The 25,132-nt window shown below is 38.2% G+C and overlaps 1 protein-coding gene across 1 annotated transcript in view; it reads right to left on the bottom strand.

The window, feature by feature from the left end:
* Positions 1-25,132, bottom strand: part of DNAH7 (dynein axonemal heavy chain 7) — a 277,143-nt gene that overhangs the window by 20,154 nt on the left and 231,857 nt on the right. The window contains 6 exon segments of the mRNA XM_036858189.1: positions 626-763; positions 2,405-2,590; positions 10,729-10,890; positions 15,916-16,116; positions 18,295-18,456; positions 19,240-19,416. Coding sequence (XP_036714084.1) covers positions 626-763; positions 2,405-2,590; positions 10,729-10,890; positions 15,916-16,116; positions 18,295-18,456; positions 19,240-19,416 — 1,026 coding nt within the window.

Genomic DNA, 25,132 nt, shown 5'->3' on the forward strand with positions numbered 1-25,132 from the left:
CAAAGGTTCTCCTAAACCTTTTAATTTACTTTGTACTTACTATTATATTCCTTAAATATTATGTAATCTGATAAAATATTGATGTGAAAGAAACTATTTCTATGTAAACTAGGTTAAATGTTCTAGAATATTTGATAAAGATAAGTCATTTAAAAATGTTGAATCAGTAAGAGAGAAAATAAAATAGACAGAATTCTAGATGGATTCTGGCATTAAACTGCTTCCAGGTATCTTTGAAATTCTTCTTCCCCTTTAAAGGAAGTAAAAAGGGATAATGTATTAGGGCATGATTTAAGCAAGAAAGGCAAAATGGAACTCCTAGCAGCAGAATGATATCAAAGAATACTCAGAGATACTCAAAGAATATTATTCAAAGAACTCTTGGAAGCAGAATGATACTCAAAGATTCTTCCCAAATCAAAAGACTGATGAAAACAAAACCCACACATTCATTTACTTTGTGTTTAAACCCATTTTTAAGGTACGTATTTTTTTTCTTTTCCTTAAAGTGGTTCTCCACTTGAAGAGATGGAATTCTGTGCCTGGGCCTCTGCCCTGTTGTCTCATGCTGATTGGGGGGTATCCTTTCCAGCCTCAGAAGCCAGTTCCTGCACAGATCACACACCTGTGTGAGAAGAATGTTATCAAACAGCAGTTGAGTTTCTGACTGATCTTTAGTGATATCTGCATTGGCGTTCATCCCAAAGATTTCCGGAGCTGGGGTCAGCGGCAGTGTCTTTGTGTATTCGATGTAGCTTTTGTGCTGCAAAGATGAGTAACAAGGAATCAGGAGGTTAGAAATCAGGAAATCAGGTTAGCATTACAGAAATCTAATTATCCTGTAGAGCTTGCTCACTGAAAAGAGATAATTTTTAATACTCAAGTTACTGAGTGGATGAGCCTGAGAGCCTGGACACTGAATGCTTTCATTTTCTTTCAACCTGGGCCAAAGTGTTAAAAAAAAAAAAAAAGAAAAGATATGGACACATTTAGAGAGAGAAAAAAATGTCCCATTCAATTGGAATGGATCTGAAAATGGAGAGAGGAATATCCTGGCTGCTTCATTTATAAATTCTTCCAGAGAAATCTTTCTGTGCTGCATTTGCTGATGACTGTTCTTAGTTTATCACAATAATTTTTTTTCTGCTTTAGTCTGATTTTTCTGTTTACTCTTATTGTGATAAATCCACGTAATTCAGAAAAGTGAAAATCATCTGAGATTTTATCATAACCACCATTAATATGGTAAATCTTTTTATATATATGCAGACACATTTTATATTTTATTTATGTGAATTTCTATCAAAATTCCATACTTTTCCTGATGCTCATATAATCATATGCAAACTTTCATATATTGGGCTGGCCAAAAAGTCTGTTCATAAGACATTACAGAAAAATCCGAACGAACTTTTTGGCCAACCCAATACACGTACGGTAGCGGGATGGGTCATTGGTGGTTTTTCGACATGGGTCATGTTACATAACCTGACTTCATCTTTGGCCATCTTCTCACTTACCAAATCATCACTGGAGATCTTGTTACCATGACTCCCTGTGTTGACTTGCCCCACCCAGTCAGTGACCTGGGCTCTGGGACTGATTTTTCTCTTCATCTCTATTAGTGTCTGCCCTCAGCTAGAATCCATCCTAGTGGATGACGGGGTCATGGTGTGTGCCTCTGTTTCCTGTGGCTGTGTTTTTAACTTTCAATATGTGCCCTTTTGACTTCTGGGAATAAAATGAGAACCAATTTAATTGTGCTGGCAGTTCCTAGAAGTCTACTGTGTGATAATCTGAAGGCAGATACCACATCTTCTACTAGACAGGACTGGAAAAAATAGCAGAAGAGAACCTTGGTCTTGTGAAGCAGGTGTGATACTCTGTCCCTTTCTACCTGTGGGATCTTGGGCAAGTCATTTAACTTTAGTGAACTTACTTTCTCACTTGTAAAAAGGGAAAGAAAGAATAATAACTCAAATGTTAATTAGATGCTCCAGTGCGATAATTACATGTAACTGCTTTGTAAATAAGCATGATTTAAATGTTAACTATTATCGTTAATACTATTTTGTAACCCCTTCTCATGTGTATTTCCATTTTAATTGGGGACCATGCCTTTTTTCCCAAAGCACTGAATTCACAATAATAGGATTTCAGGTCACTGAGGAAGCCATTCTTGGGTGAGGGACATTTCTGATAGTCCTCACATTACAGCAGATAGGAAACCACTAACTCCATCTTTGCATGGGATTTGCTCTGTCCCTATAGGACTGAAGAAAGTACACACAATGGTTAACAAAAAACAAGGCTTCTTTAAAAAAAAAAAAAATCACCATTTTCTATATCAGAGGAATTCCACATTTTACTGCTTTTAGTTTTCTTGAAGAGCATATGTACTTACATCACCAGAAGGAGGCACAAAATAGATGCCACTGGAGTCGAATTTATAGTGCGGATCCTGAACTAATTCCGTGTTGAAGAATTTGTTTAAGATGCTGCGCAGCGTGCGCCGGTCCCAGTCGTCAGTCACGCGGCCGCCGTAATTGCACTCGCCCGTCATGTACTGCAGGGCGTCGTAGGGCAGTTCCTAGAGTAGAGGTCAAGTCGCTCAACCAGTCAAGACTTAGCAGTGGCACATTATACAGGATCGTGCTTCTTGTTTGCTCATGTTATTTAAACAGTTTACGGAAAGTTTGCATCAATACAATTTCCCTTTATATACATCCCATTTAATTTGTTGTAATTTTCCCCAGGGCCTCTCTCTCCTTCTGTGATTTGTCATTTCCATTAGGTCAGTGCAAAGAATAGAAATCCTCTATTAACTTGTGAACTCACCTCTATTCAACCAACATTAATGGACCACCTACTATACGCCGGATGCAAAATTAGTTAGACCATAATCCCATGCTTGAAAATCCTGCACTGTTGAATGACATTCAAAACCAATCCAATATAATTCTGAGATAATCAGTCTTAATTTCCTTCACCACCTTTTTATATCTGTATATGTTTTGACAATTGGAATCACACTATATATACAATTTTGCATATAATTTTTCACCAAATATATTATGAGATATCTTTTACTGTTTCATGAAATGTTCTTTGAAAATACTTTTTTAATAACTGTCTTCTAATATTGAAGATTTCAGTTGCTCCTAATTTTCTACTTTGTTAAATTGTTTCATTAAATATACATCCCTTAAAATTGCTAATGATTCTTTAGTCTAGATTCCTGAAAGGGAAATTACACTGTCAAAGGAAAGAAGTTTATAAAAAGCAACTGACTAATGTCACCAAACTGCTTTCCTGAAAGGCTGTAATAATTGTAGGAATCAGTTTTAAAATCTTTGCTAATTTGATTGACCAAAGATAATTAATATTGCATTAATTTGCATTTTCTAGAATACTAATGAAATTTATGATCTTTTCATATGTTTAATAACATTTGTTCTTCTGTGAACTAGCCTCCTACCTATTTTTTCAATTAAAGTTTTAATAGTTTTATTTGTAAAGCTCTTTTATAAATCTACCTTTATCAAATTTGTTGAAATATTTTCCCTGTAAGTTTGCCTTTTTATTATATTCTCTAGTACATAGAATTTCTAAATGTTTATGAATGCAAAAGAATTGATTTTTCATTTTTCATATTGCAATTTTATTTATACTAAGCATAAATACTTACACAGCCACCAGTAATATAGAGAATTCTCTCACTGCTCACAACAAAACTGAGTATTATCATTTAGGGAAAAAAATGATAATTAAACAATAAAATTGTTTTCAATTTTTAATTTAATTTTTTGGGATATAATTGACATATTATATGTTTCAGGTATACAAATAATGATTTGATATTTGTATATACTGTGAAATGATCACCACAGTAAGTCTATTTAACATCCATCACCGTAATCACAATTTTTTTGTGTGTTGAGAACTTTCAAGATCTGTTTTCTTTAGCCACTTTCAAATATGCAATATAGTATTAACTGTAGTCACCATGCTGGACATGACATATCTTAATTTTATTTTACTTACTTACTTATTTATTTATTTATTTTTGATATTGACATTTAAAAAGTGTTTATCCACCGCTTGTATTTCTTATTGCTAAATTATCTACTTTATTCTTTTATGTGTTTTCCTCATATGAATGCTTTTTTTTTTCCATTATTAAAAGCTCTTTATAAAGATACCAAATCAGTTTGTCAGAAAAATTTTAGGTATTTTCTCCAATTTTCATTTGTCTTTTATTTTTATGATGTTTAATTGTTTATGGTATTTTAATATAGCAATGTTTTAAAATGTTTTCTACTAAAATACAGCAATCTTTTTACTTTAGGATTTTTTTCACCATTTTTGTGCGATAAATGCCCTTCTGGCAGTTATCTGCTGAAAGTTAAAGTGTATATACCCTACATCTCAGTGATCCCACTTAGAGGAATCTCTTCAGTAGAAAACAATAGCACTTGGGAAGAGTAGGTGGTAGTGATTAGACAGAAGGAATTTATTGAATGCGGGCTTGGGAATTAAGAGACTTGTTACTTGGTAGAACTGGAAGTGAAGGCAGTGAATTTAGGAGAACAGCTCAGTGACCAAGACGTGGTGGAGAAACAAGCAGAACCAGGAGGGAGAACAACGGCACGGTGTTGAGGGGAGTTTGCAGATGCAGGCACTGCTTGGGTTTGCCTTGTTGACAGCCCCCCACCTCATAAAACTGAAATGTAGTAAGAAAACTCCTGTGTGAATGAAATAGTATATGAGCATGAGCTGGGCCCTGGGAGGGCTTCATGAGGCAAACATAAGATGAGATCTGGAGGGGGAGGAGTTTGACTTACGTTTAAAGGGTTAAACCTGCCAACATTCCCCTGAGAGCTGATGGGTGAACTGTTGTTTCTCTCAGCAGCTTGATCACGACCAGGGCCAATCAAACTGGGGAATGCATTCTCCCAGGCGCCCAGGTCCATCGGCTGAGGTTGCAGAAAGGGTAGCAGCTCGCTGCTGGGATTTCTTCTCTGTTCTGTGGTTATAAGAGGGTTGAGACCACAGGCTGGGAGAGAGTGCAGAAGTCGGCAACTATATGCAAGGTTATATATGAAGTTATTCGCTTTAACATTACTTATTAGTAAGAAATAAAAAGGAAATAAAATCCTGATAGTCAAAAGTGGGAAATGCTGTGTATGCAGCCATTAAAACAAAGATCTGTATCTATTTTGGAAGTTGTCCACAACATATGTGAGAAAAGCAAGCTGAAAATGATATGCTGAAAATGACATACAGATGTAATTATGTTTTTGAGGAAAATGTGTGTGTATATTGTATATATGTGTATATATAACTATTTGTGCATAGGAAAAAGTTTGGACAGGCCCTCCTAAGCTGTGAACTTGATTGTTTTGGGGGTGAACTTAGGGTAAGAGTGAGGGGTAAGCCTTTCACTCACACACACACAACCCTCCCAAAGGGAATTACCCATTTGCCAAGTACATTATATACATCCACTTGTATTTTCTTCTGTTACAGTTTACTTTTTCTTATTTATGTTTTTTAAATTAAAATATATAAAGAACTCATACAGCTCAATAACAAAAACCAAAAAATCTGATTAAGAAATGGGCAGAGGGGCTTCCCTGGTGGCGCAGTGGTTAAGAATCCACCTGCCAAAGCAGGGGACACGGGTTCGAGCCCTGGTCCGGGAAGATCCCACATGCCGTGGAGCAACTAAGCCCATGCGCCACAACTACTGAGTCTGCACTCTAGAGCTCGTGCTCTGCAACAAGAGAAGCCACCACAATGAGAAGCCCGTGCACTGCAACGAAGAGTAGCCCCCGCTCGCTGCAACTAGAGAAAGCCTGCGTGCAGCAACAAAGACCCAATGCAGCCAAAAATAAATAGATAAAATAAATTTATATAAAAAAAAATGGGCAGAGGATCTGAATAGATATTTTTCCAAAGAAGACATACAGACAGCCAATAGACACATGAAAAGATGCTCAACATCATTAATCACCAGGAAAATGCAAATCAAAACTACGATGGGATGTCACTTCACACCTGTCAGAATGGCTATTATCAAAAAGACAAGAAATAGTACATATGTTGGTGAGGATGTGGAGAAAAAGGAGCCCTTGTGTACTGTTGGTGGGATTGTAAATCGGTGCAGCCACTATGGAAAACAGTACGGAGGTTCCTCAAAAAAAAATTAAAAACAGAACTACCATATGACTCAGCAATTCCACTTCTGGGTATTTATTCAAAGAAAATGAAAACACTAATTTGAAAGGCTATATACATCCCTATGTTCATTGCAGCATTATTTACAATAGCTAAGACATGGAAGCAATGTAAGTGTCCACTGATGGATGAATGGATAAAGACGTGGACTATATGTGGAATACACAATGGAATACTACTCAGCCATAAAGAGAATGAAATCTTGCCATTTGTGACAACATGAATGGATCTTGAGGGTATTATACTAAGTGAAATAAATCAGACAAAGACAAATACTGTATGATTTCACTTAAATGTGGAATCTAAAAACACAAAACAAATGAACAAACAAAACAAAACCTATAGATACAGAGAACAGATTGATGGTTGCCAGAGGGGTGGTGAGTTGCCGGGAGGGCAAAATGGGTGAAAGAAATTAAGACGCACAAACTTCCAGTTATAAAATAAATAAGTCATGGGGATGTAAGTACCGCATGGTGACGTTAGTCAATAATACTGTGGTGCAAATTTGAAAGTTGCTAAGAAAGTAAATCTTAAAAGTTCTCATCACAAGAAAAACAATTTTTTTTTAAACTCTATAATGACAGATAACTAGAGGTATTGAGGTGATCATTTTGCAGTATATACAAATGTTGAATCATGTTGTATACCTGAGACTAATATAATGTTGTAGGTCGATTATACTTCAATAAAAAAAGAACAAAATTTTGATTGCTGAAGGATTACATTAGATTTAGTATCAAAGGGAACTGTGAATCACATTCCACAAAGAATCTCTCTGTGTTTCTTGATGGGTTATATGTCACGCGTGAGTAGCAGTTTTGTGCAGTTTGCTATATGATCACTGTGCTGGAGGAACGGGAAGTACTGCTCAATTGTCATTTAATAGAAGGAACCAGTTCAGTCACTCCCACGCGTCATTAAAGGATTCTCTGTAGCATTTGCCAGGATGGACAATTCCTGACATTCCATATTTACTCAGCACGCTCACTCCCCCTTTTTCTCTGGCTGTTTGGTCTGCATTTTCCATTTCTCCTGTCCTCTCTCCTACCATTGATATTGGGGGCTCACCAGCAGCCAGGTTTTAGTTCGTTTTTACGCTGCAAGGCCTCCCTTTTATTTTTTATTTTTTTATTTTTAAAATTTATTTATTTATTTATTTATTTTTGGCTGTGTTGTTGGGTCTTCGTTTCTGTGCGAGGGCTTTCTCCAGTTGTGGCAAGTGGGGGCCACTCTTCATCGCGGTGCGCGGGCCTCTCACTGTCGCGGCCTCTCCCATTGCGGAGCACAGGCTCCAGACACGCAGGCTCGGTAATTGTGGCTCACGGGCCCAGCTGCTCCGCGGCATGTGGGATCTTCCCAGACCAGGGCTCGAACCCGTGTCCCCTGAATTGGCAGGCAGATTCTTAACCACTGAGCCACGAGGGAAGCCCAAGGCCTCCCTTTTAAATCTCAGGTGTTCTCAGGCTTCTCCTTACACGTTAACAATGCACAATTCTCTATTCGTGCTCACTCTCTTCTCTTGGGCTTTATATCTATATGCCAAAAGCCTACCAGATACCATCGATATCTACACCTACCATCGATATCTACACCTAGACACCCCAGATGTATCAAATGTACAAGACTGAATTATTTATCCACTCACCCACCCCCATTCCACTAACCCATCTGCTATATACCCATTAATTCCTGATACCTATTCCCTGTCTGGAATAATGAGTGATGGTAGGACCACCGACTGAGACCCCAAAACTAACATTAACAGACTTCTCCCTCTCCCTTTACCATTTACTATCTAAGTCATTTCAATCCTTGTCCCTACATATCTATTATATCTCTTCCATGTTCCCAGTCCTAGCCCAGATGCTTTAGTTTAAACTCGTATCATCTCTTGCCTGGGTTATAACTAATACAGGAGACCATTAGTTTTCTAGGGCTGCTGAGAGATGGCTTAAAACAGAAAGTTATTGCTGAAGAAGTTTGAAATCAAGGTGTTGGCAGGGCCACACTCCCTCCACATCTTCTAGGAGGATCCTTCCTTGTCTCTTCCAGCTTCCGTAGCCCCAGGTGTTCCTTGGTTTGTCACAGCATAACTCCAATCTCTGTCTCTGTTTTCACATGGCTGTCTTCTCTGTGTATCCAAATTTCCCTCTTTTCATAATGATACCAGTCATGTTCTATTAAGGACCCACCCTACTCCAGTATGACCTCATCTTAGTTTAACTGATTATATCTGCAACAACTCTATTCCCAAATAAATTCAAATTCTGAGGTAGCATGGATTAGAACTTCAACATATTTTTGGGGGGGGGACGACACAATTCAACTCACATCATCTTAAACTGGCCTGTCATCTAAATCCCTCTAATCTGCTCTCCACTCTATTGCTAGAGTGGTCTTTCTAAAATGCAAATACTCTCCTAAAAGCAGACCAATAACAATATAATAATCTCAAATCAGCATGGCATACAAGGATGTTCCAAATCACTTATACTTAACCAAACCTTTTCACCTATTTGTACTTTTTTTAACCTTGTTATTGCTGCTTCTTTACACCACCCACCTGAAAACATTCTATTCATTGTTTGAGTCCCAAGCAACTGCTCCTCTGTGGAACCTTCCCTAATCACATCCAGCGAGTTGCTTACCTCCTTGCCTGTGTTCAGATCTTTAAAAAGCTAGGGTGACCAAATAAACTACTGTCCAAACTGTAACACTTTGAGAGTGAACATGGGCACTAAAGATAATTAGTATTATGGAATTTTAAAGTAGTATATATATATATATATATATATATATATAAATAAAAATAAAATAGTATATATATAGTATATATATATATAAATCTATTTTTATATTGGCAGACCTGTAAGTAGTTTTATTCAAACATTGCTTTTAAAATAAGATTATTACTTAAACTAAGAAATTGAAGCAAAAATTTTATAATGATTAAGAGTTTAAGCAGAATAACTTTTCTTAGTATATATTCATGTACTTTAACTTCTTAGACATCTCTCTCTCTCAAATAACGTCTCCGATATTTTCCTGAAGAATGTACTTTTCAATATGGTCTCACTGTTTTTTAATTTTTAAAGTAAAATTGTCTATAATGTTTTGCAGTTTCATTTTATGGTTACTAAATTTTAAATTGCTGACACTTTTAATTGACTCCACTACATACTGTAATATTTTAAATTAGAATATACTCTACAGGTTCGTGAACAAATTGCTAACTAAGGGAGGTCCTCATTCTTTTTGTTTGTATTCAAAAGTGTAATTATTTTAGCTCAAATACTTCCACATGCACTGTTTCATTATAGCTTTTGCCTCCATTCTTAGTATCTTTTTAAAAATCAATATTATTACAAGAAAGAAATTCATCAAATCTATGCTTCTTTTGAATGTTTCACCAAATTGTAATGCTGCAAAATCAAAGGGCATCTCAACTCATTTCATTTTAGTACAGAATACAAATTTGTCCAAAGAAACAGAGAAGACCAGACAAATGTTCTTCACCTAAGTTTAGATATGTCATTTGAGCTCTCAATATTTATTTTGTTCTGTTTTTCCTTTGCTTTTATAGAGAGAGGATTCAATGACTTCCTGTTTGTAAGCCTTTTAAAAAAAAAATCACAATTCACTAAAAGTTTCAAAAACCAAAGGTTTTTTTGATACTCCATTGATTGATTTAAAGATTTCCAACTAATTTTGAACAAAATTCTATCAAAATATAGAGGATTTGCTTTCGAAAAAGTTCCATATCCTTGTAGGACACTTGCACTGATTTACCAAGCAGTTCTTCAAAAGTTCAAACGTGTTAAAATCCATCTGATAGATAAGCAGCAAAGAGAGAAAGAGAGAGAGAGAGTATATGCGTGTGTGTGCACACGCACAAGCAATGGGGAGAGAGAGAGAAAGGAGAGAGGGGTGGGGGGAGGGAGAGAGAGAACTGCAGGGGATGAAATGTGGTTGATGTGATGACATTACACTGCGGGACTTCTTCCCAGAATCTATACCTCTAACACCAATGGCTTAAGTAGTTTGTTTGATCGGGACAAACGGCCCAAACTCTGGAATAAAACTACAGTGACATTTCCTTAAAAATAAAGTCATGCTCCAGAACAGAGGGAAATCAGTCTGTTTTTTGTTTTTTGTTTTCATTTTGGAGACTGGTTGATGTATGGTCGTCTCAAATCCTTTTCACAGTAAGTACAATAACAATCACTTTTTAGATTCCCATAGGTGTTTATGTGTCAAAATAAATGATAAAATACAGGTTCCTAATAGACAAACTGACGTCCTAACTACCTACTATGGCAGTTATAATATTCTGTTATAATAAAGTCCTACTTAATAAGCTTTTGGGAACTATCCTCCTATTCATTTTGTAAAAGCAGAAATTAATCAGAAGTCCCTGCTCACTGTACAAACACAACGTGATAAACAGCACAACAGGTAATGTCCTTGCTGTGACTTTTATGGTACCTCATACTGGTTCAGGAACATGTGGAGTTGCTGTACGCTGATCCTTAGGTCAGTCTCGTTGAACTCATAAGGAATATTCCACCCCAGGGGTCCAAACTTCCGTCTCTCTTGTACCAAAGCATGAAAGAAACAGAGACCATATAGTAATTTCTTGAATTCCTCCTGTAATGAGAAGAAATGGTGTAACATCATTATTTCTTCCCCTAATATTGCATTATGCTTATCATATTTTAAAATGAAAGTAATTAATTCCTTTTGCTTATCAATATATCCATGTCAAAGTAAAACTAAAACAGAATTAACTGTTTCTACCAGCTATTTAGGCTATGCCTATTTGTATACATGTTCAGTTGACACACATAGCTTCTACGTACACCAGGTTTTTGGCAAGTATAGTAAGCCTGTCTAATTGAACGTTACCTTAGAGGATTTGGGGGGTTTCAACTTAAGCATCATGAGGCAAGGAGTATGAATTCCAATGTTTGGTCCCAGATCACCATGGAGAAATTTCAAAGGAGATGGTTCAAACCAATTAAGAAGCTCTACAAGCACTTCTGGGTTGAAATTTGGGGCAGCCTCATGGCTTTTCTGGCTGCTTTTAGGTAAGAGAAGTCCTATAGTCACTGTCGACTGCAAAGCCAGCGTTGATTCAGAAATCAGAAAGTATGATGCAATATATTAATCATTTGTACCCTCCACAAGGAGGATATAAAAATGGTCAAAATAGAGCTTGAGAGAGGATTTGCAAAGAGGTTTCCTTGGAAAGAAGAGCTGCTGTGCTGGGAGTCCCCTTGTCCCCAACTCCAAGGGAAAGGGGAGTGTGGGGTCCAAGATACTGAGAAGGAACTAATGGGGCCCCTTGGGGAGTTGATACACATGCCCTGCAGCTGGGATGGAGTGGGACAGTACAAAACTCATGCCTGGAAGCGTAGAGCAGCCTATGGCCTCGGGTCATGGACTATGGGAGGGAAATCAGTAGCCTTCCCTCAGATGGTGGGCCAATCTGGCGTGACTCCCAAGGAGCAGACAGGGAGCTGGACTAGGTATGTCAGCCAGCGGTCATTTTAATGGTTTCCTATTCAAGAGGACTTGTGTCACAGAGTAAGGAACCCCAACAGTAAGAGCCTGTATGAAATGAAGCCTGGAGAACCAAAAGCTGAGGGGAATCAGGAACAGCCAGCTGAAGGGGAGGCACTGCCAAGGGCGGTGGGGTCACAGAGAAGTCCAGCACGGGAGCCGAAGGAGAACCCATGAGAGACCTCACGAGGCAAAAAAGTCAGCTTTAAATCCCTGTCAAGTCCAAAGAGCTCCAGGCAATAGCAGCCCAGAAGAGGAACCTCTGCCCCTCCTGACTCACCCCTGCACACGCCCTGAACTGAGCACTCAGTATCAGCAGCTATCATGTGCAGGAGGAGCTACAGAAAGAAAGGTGCCCCAACAACACATGAAAAGATGCTCAACATCACTAATTATTAGAGAAATGCAAATCAGAACCACAATGCGCTGCTATCACCTCACACCATTCAGAATGGCTATCATCAAAAAGACAACAAATAACAAATGCTGGAGACGGTGTGAAGAAAAGGGAACCCTTGTACACTGTTGGTGGAGATGTAAGTTGGTGCAGCCACTATGGAGAACAGTATGGAGGTTCCTTAAAAAACTAAAAGTAGAGCTATCATATGATCCAGCAATTCTACTTCCTGGGTATATATCCAGAAGAAAATGAAAATTCTAATTCAAAAATATACATGCACCCCAATGTTCACAGCAGCCCTAGTTACAATAGCCAAGACAGGGAAACAACCCAAGCATCCATCAACATATGATTGGTTTAAGAAGATATGGTGTATATATACAATGGAATATTACTCAGCCATAAAAAAGAATGAAATATTGCCATTTTCAGCAACATGGATGGACCTAGAGAATATTCTACTTAGTGAAATAAGAGAAAGATAAATACTATATGATATCACTTACACGTGGAATCTAAAAAAAATAAAACAAATGAATCTATATACAAAACAAAAACAGACTCACAGACATAGAAAACAAACTAATGGCTACCAAAGGGGAGAGGGAGGAAGGGACAAGTTAGGAGTGTGGGATTAACAGATACAAACTATTAAACAGAAAATAGATAAGCAGTGAGGATTTACTATATAGCACAAGGAATTATATTCATTAGCTTGTAATACCCTACAATGGAATATAACCTGAAAAAAAATAACTTAATCACTTTGCTGTACACCTGAAACTAACACAGTATTATAAATGAACTATACTTCAATTAAAAAAAGGAAAGATGACAACTCGATTCTCTTTCCCTAGTGGCATGAAGCCCACCAACTACAGGCCCGAGGCGAAGTGCTAGAGAGTTGAAACCTATGTTTTGAATAAAAGTGGAAATATTGATTAATATATTGTGTTGCACTTTCCGATTTCTGAATCAAGACTGGCTTTGCAGTTTAAAATGACTATAGGCCATTTTATTACCTGACACTAACCAGGAAAGCCATGGGACTGCCCAAAGTTTTATCCAAGGGCAGGGGGGAAAGTTTCCCCCATGGAATAAAATTGAAAGGGAGAGTGTGAGACAAGAGGAAAGTAGCATAAGTTTGACCACAAAGGTGGGAGAAGCAAAGTTAAACATGCTGTGCTAATTCTGCAACTCTTTTCGATATATTAGAGAATTGAGCAAATCAGTAAATGTGTTGATGATGTGCAAATATGGAATGAGGAAAAGCAGGAAAGAACCCTGGGTAGAGGGACTGAAATTGAAGGTATTGCTAGGAACTCGTTACTTCTAAAACATGTATATGAGGTGTGTGCATGGACTTGTTTGTACGTACTATATGTGTGTATACAGATTTGCATATATGTATTTGTGAGTACATGTATATATTTCCAAGTTCTCTCTAAAAGGACCCGAACCACAGACAATAAATGCTACTTGTTTGGCACCCAAATCTTGGTCTCTAATACCATTCCCCATGAAACAGGAACCAGGGCTCTTCAGAAAAAGGGCTGGTTCCAGGACTGGGACACAGATAAGCCTGGAGCAGCCTTTGCCAGAAAGAGGAATAATAATAATAACAACAATAATAATGGGACCTATAACAAGTACAAAAGGAGCTCCCACTGACCAATTCTGGGACAACTCGAGCAAAAGACTTAAGAATAGTAATGAATTATAAACCATTGGAAAAAATGCAAGGAATTCATGAGTCCACACCAATAAAAGATAAATAAATGGAATGGAAGGGAGGGTTGCTGCTGACAATAGCATGCCAAGCGTCAAATGTGGAGGGAGTGCTGGAGTTGGAATCACCAGCGGAAATAAGTGGGTCAAGCAAGAATCATCACTGGCTACTAAATCTGTGTCCCAGGTAGATTTTGATGAGGAACAGGCTATTTGTATGGTCCAAAATGTCTCCTCACAGACTGATTATTAGTTGCAAGGGGCAAAGCAGTTATTATACAGTGAAGAAATCAGACCACACTTCGTCTGGGGGATCAAAATTAGTAACATCAGTGAGGGATAAATGGGCACCGTGCGCCTCCCAGTATGATACTCTGAGGACATGACTTCACCCATGTCGTATTGTGGCTCAGAACGCATAACTTGAACCTAATCTCGAGGAAATAATCAAGCAAGCCCAAAGTGAGAAATGTTCTATTAAAAACAACGGGGCGGGGGGGGGATGAATTCTTCAGAAATGTCAGTGCCATCAAAGACAAAGAAAGGCTGAGGCAATGGTCCAGATTAAAGGAGGCAAAGAGGCATGGTGACTAAATGTGATACAAACCCTGGAACCATCCCATGGTGAACAGGGAAAATGCTCTAAAGGACATCACTGCATCAATTGACAAATTTGGGACACAAACACAAATTTGGGTAGATTAGATACAATAGTGTATACTTGCTAAATTTACTAAAATAATAACTGTAATGGGATAAGATAATATCTCTATTCTTAAGAAATATACACTGAAGGATTTATCTAGGAATAAAGGGCAGTGACATATCTAACTTACCTGCAGATGGTCATGTTAACAGGAGACAAATATAAGTAAAGGGCATAGGGCTGTTCTTTGTACTACTTTTATATTTGCAACTTTTCTGTGAGTTTAAAATTATTTCCAAATAAAAAGTTAAAACCAAAGGATTATGGTGTACTGCTTTGGCATTTGAGATTTGGGTTTGGGTTTGGATTTTGGTTCATAAACGCCTGGACTTCTGATCTGTGTGACTACCGCTGGACAGCCCTCTGGATCTGGAAGAAAGGGAGTAAATTTTTGCAAAAGGGCTTCTGTGCAGCCATCAGGTGCAGAAATGCCCTCACCACCTACCTGGGAGTAACCTGCTCTCTCTGGCCAAATCATGCAAAAGTTTGTCATACAGCAGGTCTTGGATGCTTAGGATAAGGTTTGACTTAATTTTAAATACAGGCCCCCCCCCTTTTTTTTTTTAAGTACCCCAGACTTTGGTTTAATGAAAGTACTTCTTTATTCTTAATACTTTCTTTTGATGTGTACTTAAAACATATCCCAACATCAAGAGTGTGAGCTTTTTAACGGCAAAAACTTACCAAGGTTCATAACCCCTCTTAAAAGGAAACTCTTCCATTTTTAATTATGGCAAAACACTGTGAAACAATTTTAGGTCACAGACATTCACACACAGAATTCTAATCGTGAAAGCAGTGGGTGGCTTCCCTGCTTGCCTGGTGATGCTAAAAAAAAAAAAGACCCTTATGAGCCCATCAATCAGGGAGTAAAATCCTTTTGGCTCTCATTACAGTTATATGGAGGAAATATTTTTATGTGTTAATTTAAAGATATGGCTCCAAATAGCAAAGGGCTCAGTTAATATCCTGAAACAAGATTCTCCAACCTTGCAGATTTGTCCTGGGAGTGGCTTACGGCTGACTTTCTAAATAGAAAGCTGCATAATTAATGACACTCCACTAGATCTCAGCTGTGCAGGAATGAGGCTGGTGGTAAAATAAAATAAAATATTAATAAAATTGACTTCAGTACAGTCAATAATCAGTAATCAAAACGAACAGTGCAGGAGGCCTATTTAATTTGCAGTTTTACTCAGCACACACATCCAGGATCACCGGGGGCCACTTGAATTGCTTTACGGGGCAGAGGTAGCAAGACTTAGCCATTACTAACATGCTTTTTGCAGCTGCCAAAGAACTCAGGGTCAGAGATCGGGTCCATGAGGTATGATCGAATGATATTAGCCCGTAAACCTTTCGGTGCTTCATTGGTCATTTTCACTCCATTCTGCAGTACAGACACAGGGAAATTTGGAGATGGGTAACTTGTCAGCCAAATTCGGAAATCTGGATGTGTTGTTTCTGCACTTAACTCCTGCAACAAAAGAAACCAGATCCAAAAGGGTCATAAAATGCAAGGAAAATCTCAATCATGTGTGCATGAGATGGGCTGGAAGTGGGAGGAAGCATCTTTACAAAATAGGGCTTATTGCTGCAGTTTAAGGCAAAGGCCTTAAAATCTGATTCTGCCAGGGAAGCAACATACTTCGCTGGGAAGGCCCAGAGCTGCTGTCACTCTCCCTGTTAACAATTAAATCACATGACTGTAAAGTTTACAAAGGCATTACATAATTCAGATTTGGCCGCGATAAAGACTAAGACATTCCAAAAAATCTTGTATCTTCACTGATGTTGCTGAAATATTTCTAGAAACACTTCTCTGCCCCAGAGCCAGAGTAAGAATGATGCCTTCTTGCCAGGTTGTGAGAATAAGCAACACACTCAGATAAATCAATATTAAACCAAGTAGGGATGAAAAAAAAAAAAAAGAGCATTTTGAAAGGCAAGAAGAACTGGTGTATCCTGAAGCACTAAACCATATCACTATTAGCGCTACTTGTTTACGGGGAGAGTCAGGCCTGCACTGCGGAGGATGACGGAACGCTCATCTATGACTGTCGTGAAGGCTATATTGGGCCTTGGAATAATTATCCTGGGTCTTTCCCTCTCTCCTGCTCTGCCACCCTCCCTACTGCTAACTCCTCCAATTGTCCATGTCCGTGGTATCTATGTTTTTTAAATTGCAAATCTTTATCAGTAAAATAATTTTTGAGCACTCAACTGGTGAAGGGGGGTGGGTAGGGGAATTGGAAGGATGCTAAGGCACCTACATTTTTAAATAAATGGTGAAGGTACCATTTTTCCTCCTACTGGCTGCCCTATGCCCAGTGACTTAGGTAGCATAACTCATGGGACTTTGGGCCAAGTTCACCATCCACCGGGGACAGCTCTTCCCTCTTGGATGACTCTCTAATGGGTATACAATACAATTCAACAGGTCATGAGAACAGCCTAGAGACAGAGGAACCGTGAGGAAACAGGCACAAATACAAAGTCTCTAATATAAGGCCTGAAGCTTGAGAAGATGTTAGTAAGGCAAAAAATATTAAAGAATAGCTTTGCAGATAGAAATAACATCCATCATGGAAGCCTACATTCTTGAGAAAGTGTGCTCTCCCAATGAAAGTGAAAGAAGGTCAAATGGCTAGAGCACAGAAGTCAAGATGGGAAGTGGCCAGAGACGAAACCTGAGAGGCAGGCGAAAGTCAAATGAAGAAGCCATGATGGGGGCATGAACTTTGTCTTCATGCAGTGGGAAGCCATTGAAAGGCTTTATTCATTCACCAGCTCAGGAAATATTTATTCATTATGTCCCATGAGCCAGGCACTATTCAAGGTGCTAGAGGTAAACCAGAGAATAAAACAGCACTTCACTTACATTCTAGTGGGAGATACAGACAAAACAAAATGGTGACAAGTGGCATAAAGGAAAGTATAGTCCGCTCCTTCAAGTGTCAGGTGGATATCTGGATAGTGCAAGTTATATCAATTTAGTAGCTCGAGGGACTCTGAAGAGAGGGCTAGAGTCACGGGTAGTTACGTGGACACATTTTTCTCTATGTTTGTTGAAATCAATTGCCAGGTTTTCTGTTTATTCAGTTGAGCTACGTGGGATTTTCTTCCTGGAATTTCTGCCCACAAAAATAGGGAAGTACCGTGACCCACTACAAGGAGGGTGGGAGGAGTGCTCTTTTGGTTTCAGATTCATCCTCTGTGGCAGGGTCACTAGCTAAGTGAGTGAGAAGTATAATTAAAGAAAAGTTACATCCTGAAGCCTTTTGGTTTAGAGGGGCCACACTGATTTCCCCCTGAAAAGCCTTCTTTGTTGTTTTTGGTCCACTGTTGTAAAAAGTAAATTGGTTTCTGTCTACCCTGTGGTTTATTTCTATCTTTGAGGCTGCTCCTCTGGATTAAGGATATTTCTGACCCACGGGATGAGCCCTTGCCTCTAGTAGGAGGGATTCGGCAAGGCCTGGCCATGTGCTGTCCTCTAGTTCCCAATGTGAGCCCATCTCCCCTATAACCCAGCCATGCCAGCCACTATCCTGCAACCCTCAAATTACAGGACAGGAATGGAATTACTTAGATGGCGTGTACATCACTAATTATATTGGGGGAGTATGATCTCATAAAAATAATCTTGCATTTTTACCTCGCAAACTTTCTCGAGGGTTGGCATCCAAGAGGTGGCAAGGTGACAGTTCTGAAGAACAACCCATGTTCCTTCTTTGACAGCTTTTTCTAACATCTTCATAGCTATGGGCCCTTGGCCTTGACCAAGAGATAAAGACCTAAGTTTTGATCCTCCATATCCCTGTGTACAAGAATAGTGAAGATGTTATTTTAAATCACATTTTAAAGAAGAATCAATATTATCATCACAGGAAATGTTAATATTAAATATATTAAAATTTAATCATGCAGCATCCCTCAAAGGTTCTAGGGCACATACAGCCCTAGAAACCTCTTACTGATTAAGAAGCCAATAAACAGATAAAAAGCAAGCCAATTCATGAAGGAAACAGTCATGGTCATAAATGAAAAATTCTGTAGAGTTTTGTTGAGATAAGGAACAGGAAAAAATTAGGAAGACTTTTAATATGAGGAGGAGATGAAAGAGCCTAGCTATCAAGCAGCAACTCCTAAAATTCAAAGCTGAAAAGAAAACTATGAATAGACAGATGAACTTGCCCCAGTTTCCTCCAGATCTCTGAATAATTATATCTTAACTAATTTGGTTACTGCATAAAGTTCAGAGGAAAAAAACCCATTAGCCTCTAATTTCTATTCAAGTTTATTTAAGGAACTCTGTGGGAATGTCTGCCTAGAATTCATTTCTCCTATATCCTGATTCATCTACAGCTTCCAGATATGGTGTCTTCCAGATATGGTTCCAGATATGGCGTCATCTACAGCTTCCAGATATGATATATAGACCAGACCCCCTGGTCTATTTCTAGGGCAGTTACCACCTGAATGCCACTTTGGAAGAGGCCTTGAGTTACGGGAGCAGTATAAGAGAAGGCCCTGTCTGAATGTCCATGGGTTACTGACACAAGCAGGTCAGCAGGAAAAAAAAAATAGACTTTTAAGGTACCTGGTCATCAGCAAATTTTATAAGGGCAGCCATGGGATCTGCTCCAGGAGAGAGCACGAAAATCAGTGGTGTGCAGCAGTTACTATCCGCAAATGCCTTGGATATGTCAAACGGGGGTGGTTCAATGAATGCACGTCCCAATCTGTTGCTTATAAATTCTTGCAGCATTGGAATAATCTAGAAAGGGACAAGAACATGTTTGAAGGAATATTGAAAATCTGCCTAAAACCTTAAAAACTTCACATTCAAAGGTGTTTTATAACAAAGGACCTTACATTCGCTTTGGTATTTATAAACGTTGGTAAAGAGTCAAAGGCATCACTTTATACAGTTGTCTTTTAGATAGAAAGAAACTATACATTATTTAAGTAATAAAAGATGGGTGGTTAGTGACACCAGAATTCAAAGGCATTTTTCTTCCTTTTAGTGAGTATTCAACATATCCTAGATGAAGAATATAAAAAACCTTAATTCTTTACTTAAGTTTTAAGTAAAACTTGACTATGTTCCAAAGTCCACAACTCAGAAGTAGAAATTCTAGCATGATTTATACAATCCTATACCACCAAGAAAGATCGATACAGCTGAAAAAAGAAAGAAAAGGAAAAGCACTGTGAAAGAGAAGCCATACTCCCGAGAAATAGGCAAAACTACGTCATGTAAACCTTCTGATAATACGCCTGTGCATTTTCTGGGAGCGTGTTTGAGAAAGAGCAGAACTTTGGGGCTTGGGGGTCCCTTTCAGGCACTGCTGTGGGAGTAGACTTGTAGAAAGCCGTATGGCTATGTACAGCCTCAGGTACATCATTCCTTCTTTCTGATGAAGGGTCTACACCACTCATCTCTGGGTGATGGCTTAGGTGTGAGCCAAGCAAGTAATAAAGGTACGTTTAATGAACCAGTATCCCTGTATCTAGCTTAACAAATTATGTAAACATCCCAGGAAGAGAAGTAATGAAGTGACAAGAGCACAAAGAATTTTTTGAAAGCTTCAGAACCACTCTGACTGGACACCTACTTATATCCGAGGATGGAATTGTGTGTACACACAACACTCCAAATTAGGACAGCAATTCCACCACCCCACAACTTTTCTGAACTTAAAGCGAATTGCAGGAGCAATCTGCAGATACCAAGAATCTCAAAAAGGTGGTCTCCTCTGGAGAAAGTTACAAACATTTCCAAATTTTAATAGTGCATTCTCCAGAACCTCTATCCACACAAGGTTTGTAAGTAAAACTCATTGACTTGTCACAATACTTTAAAAACAGTGTCAATCCTGGTATGGATGTGTGTGTGTGTGTGTGTGTGTGTGTGTGTGTGTGTGAGAGAGAGAGATGGAGGGAGGGAGGGAGGGTGGGAGGGGGAGAGAATGAGAGAGAAAGAGTAAGAGAGAGAGAGTGACTGAGGGTGTGAGGGTCTGGAGCTGAGAAACAGTGAAGAAATATATGTACTTAAATTTTTTAATCCCTCCACAACAGATTCATTCAAATATGGAAAGGTATAAATAGCCAAGATGGGGAACCAACCTAAATGTCCATCGACAGATGAGGGGATAAAGAAGATGTGGTATATATACACAATGAAATACTACTCAGCCATAAAAAAGAATGAAATAATGCCATCTGCAGCAACATGGATGGACCCAGAGATTGTCATACTAAGTGAAGTAAGTCAGAAAGAGAAAGGCAAATACCATAAGGTATCACTTATATGTGGAATCTAAAATATGGCACAAATGAACCAATCTATGAAACAGAAACAGACTCACAGACACACAAAACAAACTTATGGTTACCAAAGGGGAAAGGAGGTGGGGGAAGGATAAATTAGGAGTTTGGGATTAGCAGATACACACTACTATATAAAAAATAGATAAACAACAAAGTCCTACTGTATAGCACAGGGAACTACATTGAATACCCTGTAATAAACCATAATGGAAAAGAATCTGAAAAAGAATATACCATACGACCCAGCAATCCAACTACTGGGCATATACCCTGAGAAAACCATAATTCAAAAAGAGTCATGTACCAAAATGTTCATTGCAGCTCTATTTACAATAGCCAGGACATGGAAGCAACATAAGTGTCCATCAGCAGATGAATGGATAAAGAAGATGTGGCACATATATACAATGGAATATTACTCAGCCATAAAAAGAAACGAAACTGAGTTATTTGTAGTGAGGTGGATGGACCTAGAGTCTGTCATACAGAGTGAAGTAAGTCAGAAAGAGAAAAACAAATACCATATGTTAACATATATATATGGAATCTAAGAAAAAAAAAATATGGTCATGAAGAACCTAGTGGCAAGACGGGAATAAAGACACAGACCTACTAGAGAATGGACTTGAGGATATGGGGAGGGGGAAGGGTAAGCTGGGACAAAGTGAGAGAGTGGCATGGACATATATACACTACCAAACGTAAAATAGATCGTTAGTGGGAAGCAGCTGCATAGCACAGGGAGATCAGCTCGGTGGTTTGTGACCACCTAGAGGGGTGGGGTAGGGAGGGTGGGAGGGAGGGAGATGCAAGAGGGATATGGGAACATATGTATATGTATAACTGATACACTTTGTTATAAAGCAGAAACTAACACACCATTGTAAAGCAATTATACTCCAATAAAGATGTTAAAAAAAATAAAAATAAAAATAAAACCAGAGAAAACACACAAATATGATTTGTTGTCAAAAATATATAAAAGTATTTAAGAAAAGTAAAGCTGGATTATTATTAAATAGCAAAAAAAGAGAAAAGAATATATATATATAACTGAATCACTTTGCTGTACACCAGAAATTAACACAATATTGTAAATCAACTGTATGTCATTAAAAAATAATTAAAAACTATGGAAAGGTATAGAAGGGTAATAACACATGTATAAGTGCCAGGTTGGCACGGATCTACCTAACAAGATTACTCATATATTGTCCCTGCACAATAAATATCTACTGAATAAATGAATGAATAAATTAGGATGCTCTCTTTTGTGAAGGTGGGATTCTAATTACGGTAATTCTAAACAAAAATTACAGAATAATAAATTCATCTATACATCAAGTTTCATTTCTTGATAAGTTATTTCACGTTTCAGATATTTTGAATGGGCACAGATATCAAGCTTATGGCAGAAAACTAAAAATATCCTAACTGCCTGTCTCAGGCCTTGTCCTTGCCCTTTTCCCTATTATTCTTTTCCTGTGGTGGTCTTTTCTCACTAGATTAAAAACAACAACAATAATTAACAAAGGAAAACAAAATGGTTTTTAATAACCTCTCTCCTCTCAAGGCTAACTTCTTCACTAAATTATAATTTTACAAACAAAATGAAAGCACATGGCTTTTAAGTGCATGGTTTTACTTTTAGGAAGCTTTGAGTCCTAAACGGCCCCCCTTCTGTGAGTGTTTCAGGTTGGCAGCGTCCACTGCGCTCATGCAAACTTGCCTGGTGAAAACTGATTCTTCTGTTAGCGCCAGAGAACCCAGTTAGGGGTGCCTGTGTGAGGGTGGGCACAAGTTTCATTTTAAATGTTAAAACTGAATAAGACCTGCTTGCTCCCAAGACTGAACAGTAACTCCTGAAGTAAAGGAAGCTGTGCAAGCTATTCAGTTTGGAAGGCGATGGAATTGGGTTTGCTTCTGCAATCTGATTATGCCAGCATCAGGTTTATAAAATGAAATCTGTCAGTGACAAAAATTATAGACTAATTTAGGCAGCCATCTTCCCAAAGGCGGAAGAGAAGTTTGTGGTCACCTATGTATGTTTTTCTGTGTCTTGCAAGTCCCTATAGGATTTATCTGAGGTCAGAGAAACATATTAACTTATATTTGACAAGTTTCTTATTGAAAGCTGATTAATTTGCTTTTTGTTTACTGTGAGAAGGAGAGAACTGTGGCCAGAAGCTCTTCATTTTGTAAATGGGCTCAAAACATTCCATACCTCAGTATTTATCCATCTGATATGCTTTTGTCAATAAAACACTATAAACTATTAAATTCTATGGAAGGTGCAAACCCATCTCATTTCTCCTACTGGTGATTTAGTGAGCATCTTTTACATTTTTCCAAACTACAGCATTAGATAACCTGGCACCTGTGGCTTCTTACCATGGGATGGAGTTGGTTTTGAAGGGAGAGCAGTAGAAAGGAGACAGAAAAAATTGTGCTGACAAATAACATGTACTGTAAACTAGAGATCAAACAACTGCTGATTTTCCTAGGGGAGATATATATCTCATGACTTAGAGATGGCAAAGAAATAAAATCTATGTAGTACTAGCCCAATTATTAGCCTCATATAGCACTGTTCCTTTCTCTGGCATGCTAATACCATTTTGCTTTGGAAAATCATTCTTTTAAAAGCATAATAGTCATATACTAATTTTAAATACATAGATTATAACATCAACGATTTACCACTAGAAATTAAAGCACCTGGCAACAGCAAGATTGAAGGGTTTGAGGTTGCTAGTAATACAAGAGCATACTAATAATTATTTCTATATTAAGGATTACGGGTGTGATAGTATAGATAATGGTAACTAGTTAATCACTTAGGATAAATTGAATTATGCTGTAGTAGCAAACGATTTCCAGATCTCAGTGGTTTAACACAACAAAAGCTTATTTCTTGTCCCAGCAAAGTCATCTGGGTGTCCAGGCAACAAACTCTCCCTGTGCTAGCTCAGCACTCCAGCCTGTTTATGGCACTTAAATATCAACATGTGATTCCACAGTTTTGGTGGCAGGGGGGAGTGCCCTGGAGAATCTCACACTGGTAGTGAGATGCTTCTGCCCTAACACTTCTGCTCACATTTTGCTGGCCAAAGCAAGGTTTATGGCCACAATGCCCCCACCTCGAGTGTACTCAGGAGAGGACAACCAGAAATACTGGTGAGTAGCGTTAATGTCTACACTCATCCACCAATCCAAAAAAAACTCTAGATGAGATATGGAAACATATAAGAAAAAGTTATAAGACAAGGTGCTGAAGTATTGTGCAGAGTAGGCAAGAGAAGTATGAAACCTTAAGTTTAACCTCAATTGATTTAAAAACAAACAAAAAGATACAAACAAAAATTCCTCAGCTTGAATATCTAATTCCCCAGTTCCCTCAAATACACTTTAAAAAGAGAGTGACTATGGAAAGTAATACTGGATCTATTTGGTAGCTCAACATATTTTCAGATTAAAATGTCCAATTTTTAAAAACAAACTGGGGGAAAGATATTTATAGATGTAACTGCTGCAATTAGGAAACGGCTCATTAATCACTCCTAATTAAACAATATAAAACATGAACAGAAACTTCTTTGTTTATCAAATATTGAGGGGAGAAGGTCAACGGTACATGCAGAGTCATTTAGCAGAACAGTCTTTAGCTTAGAAAACAAAGTAAAAACCTTTGAAAATTTTAATGAAAGGTTTTAAAGAAAGAAGCCGTATTAGGCAAGAGTCTGAAGCATTTCATATTCTTCCATAATTAATAGTTGAAGTGAAAACTTCTGACGCTTAACGCTAAAGTTCCAGTGAAAATTCATTTTTAAAAGGGCCACCAAGGGGGAGATGTTTCATCAGTTTAATAATGATCCTCAGCAACGGGAGGTACTTCCAGCATCTAAGAGCTGGGCAGCATTATGATGTTCAGGGGCCCTCGGCACTTCATGGGTCCCTTCTTCCATAAATAAATATAAAAAATTGTATTTTACAACTATTTTGGTATAATTACAAATATAATACAGACTGATTTATTTTCTCATTTTAAAAGAAATTAAAACATTTTCATGAACCCCTAAGAGTATCGTGGTCCCTAGGCCCTGTGCCTAACGGATACTTTGGCCCTGGCTAAGGCCACACTGCCAAGTCAAGCAAGAATG

The sequence above is a fragment of the Balaenoptera musculus genome, chromosome 7 (genome assembly GCF_009873245.2).
Source record: "Balaenoptera musculus isolate JJ_BM4_2016_0621 chromosome 7, mBalMus1.pri.v3, whole genome shotgun sequence".
NCBI classification, from domain to species: domain Eukaryota; kingdom Metazoa; phylum Chordata; class Mammalia; order Artiodactyla; family Balaenopteridae; genus Balaenoptera; species Balaenoptera musculus.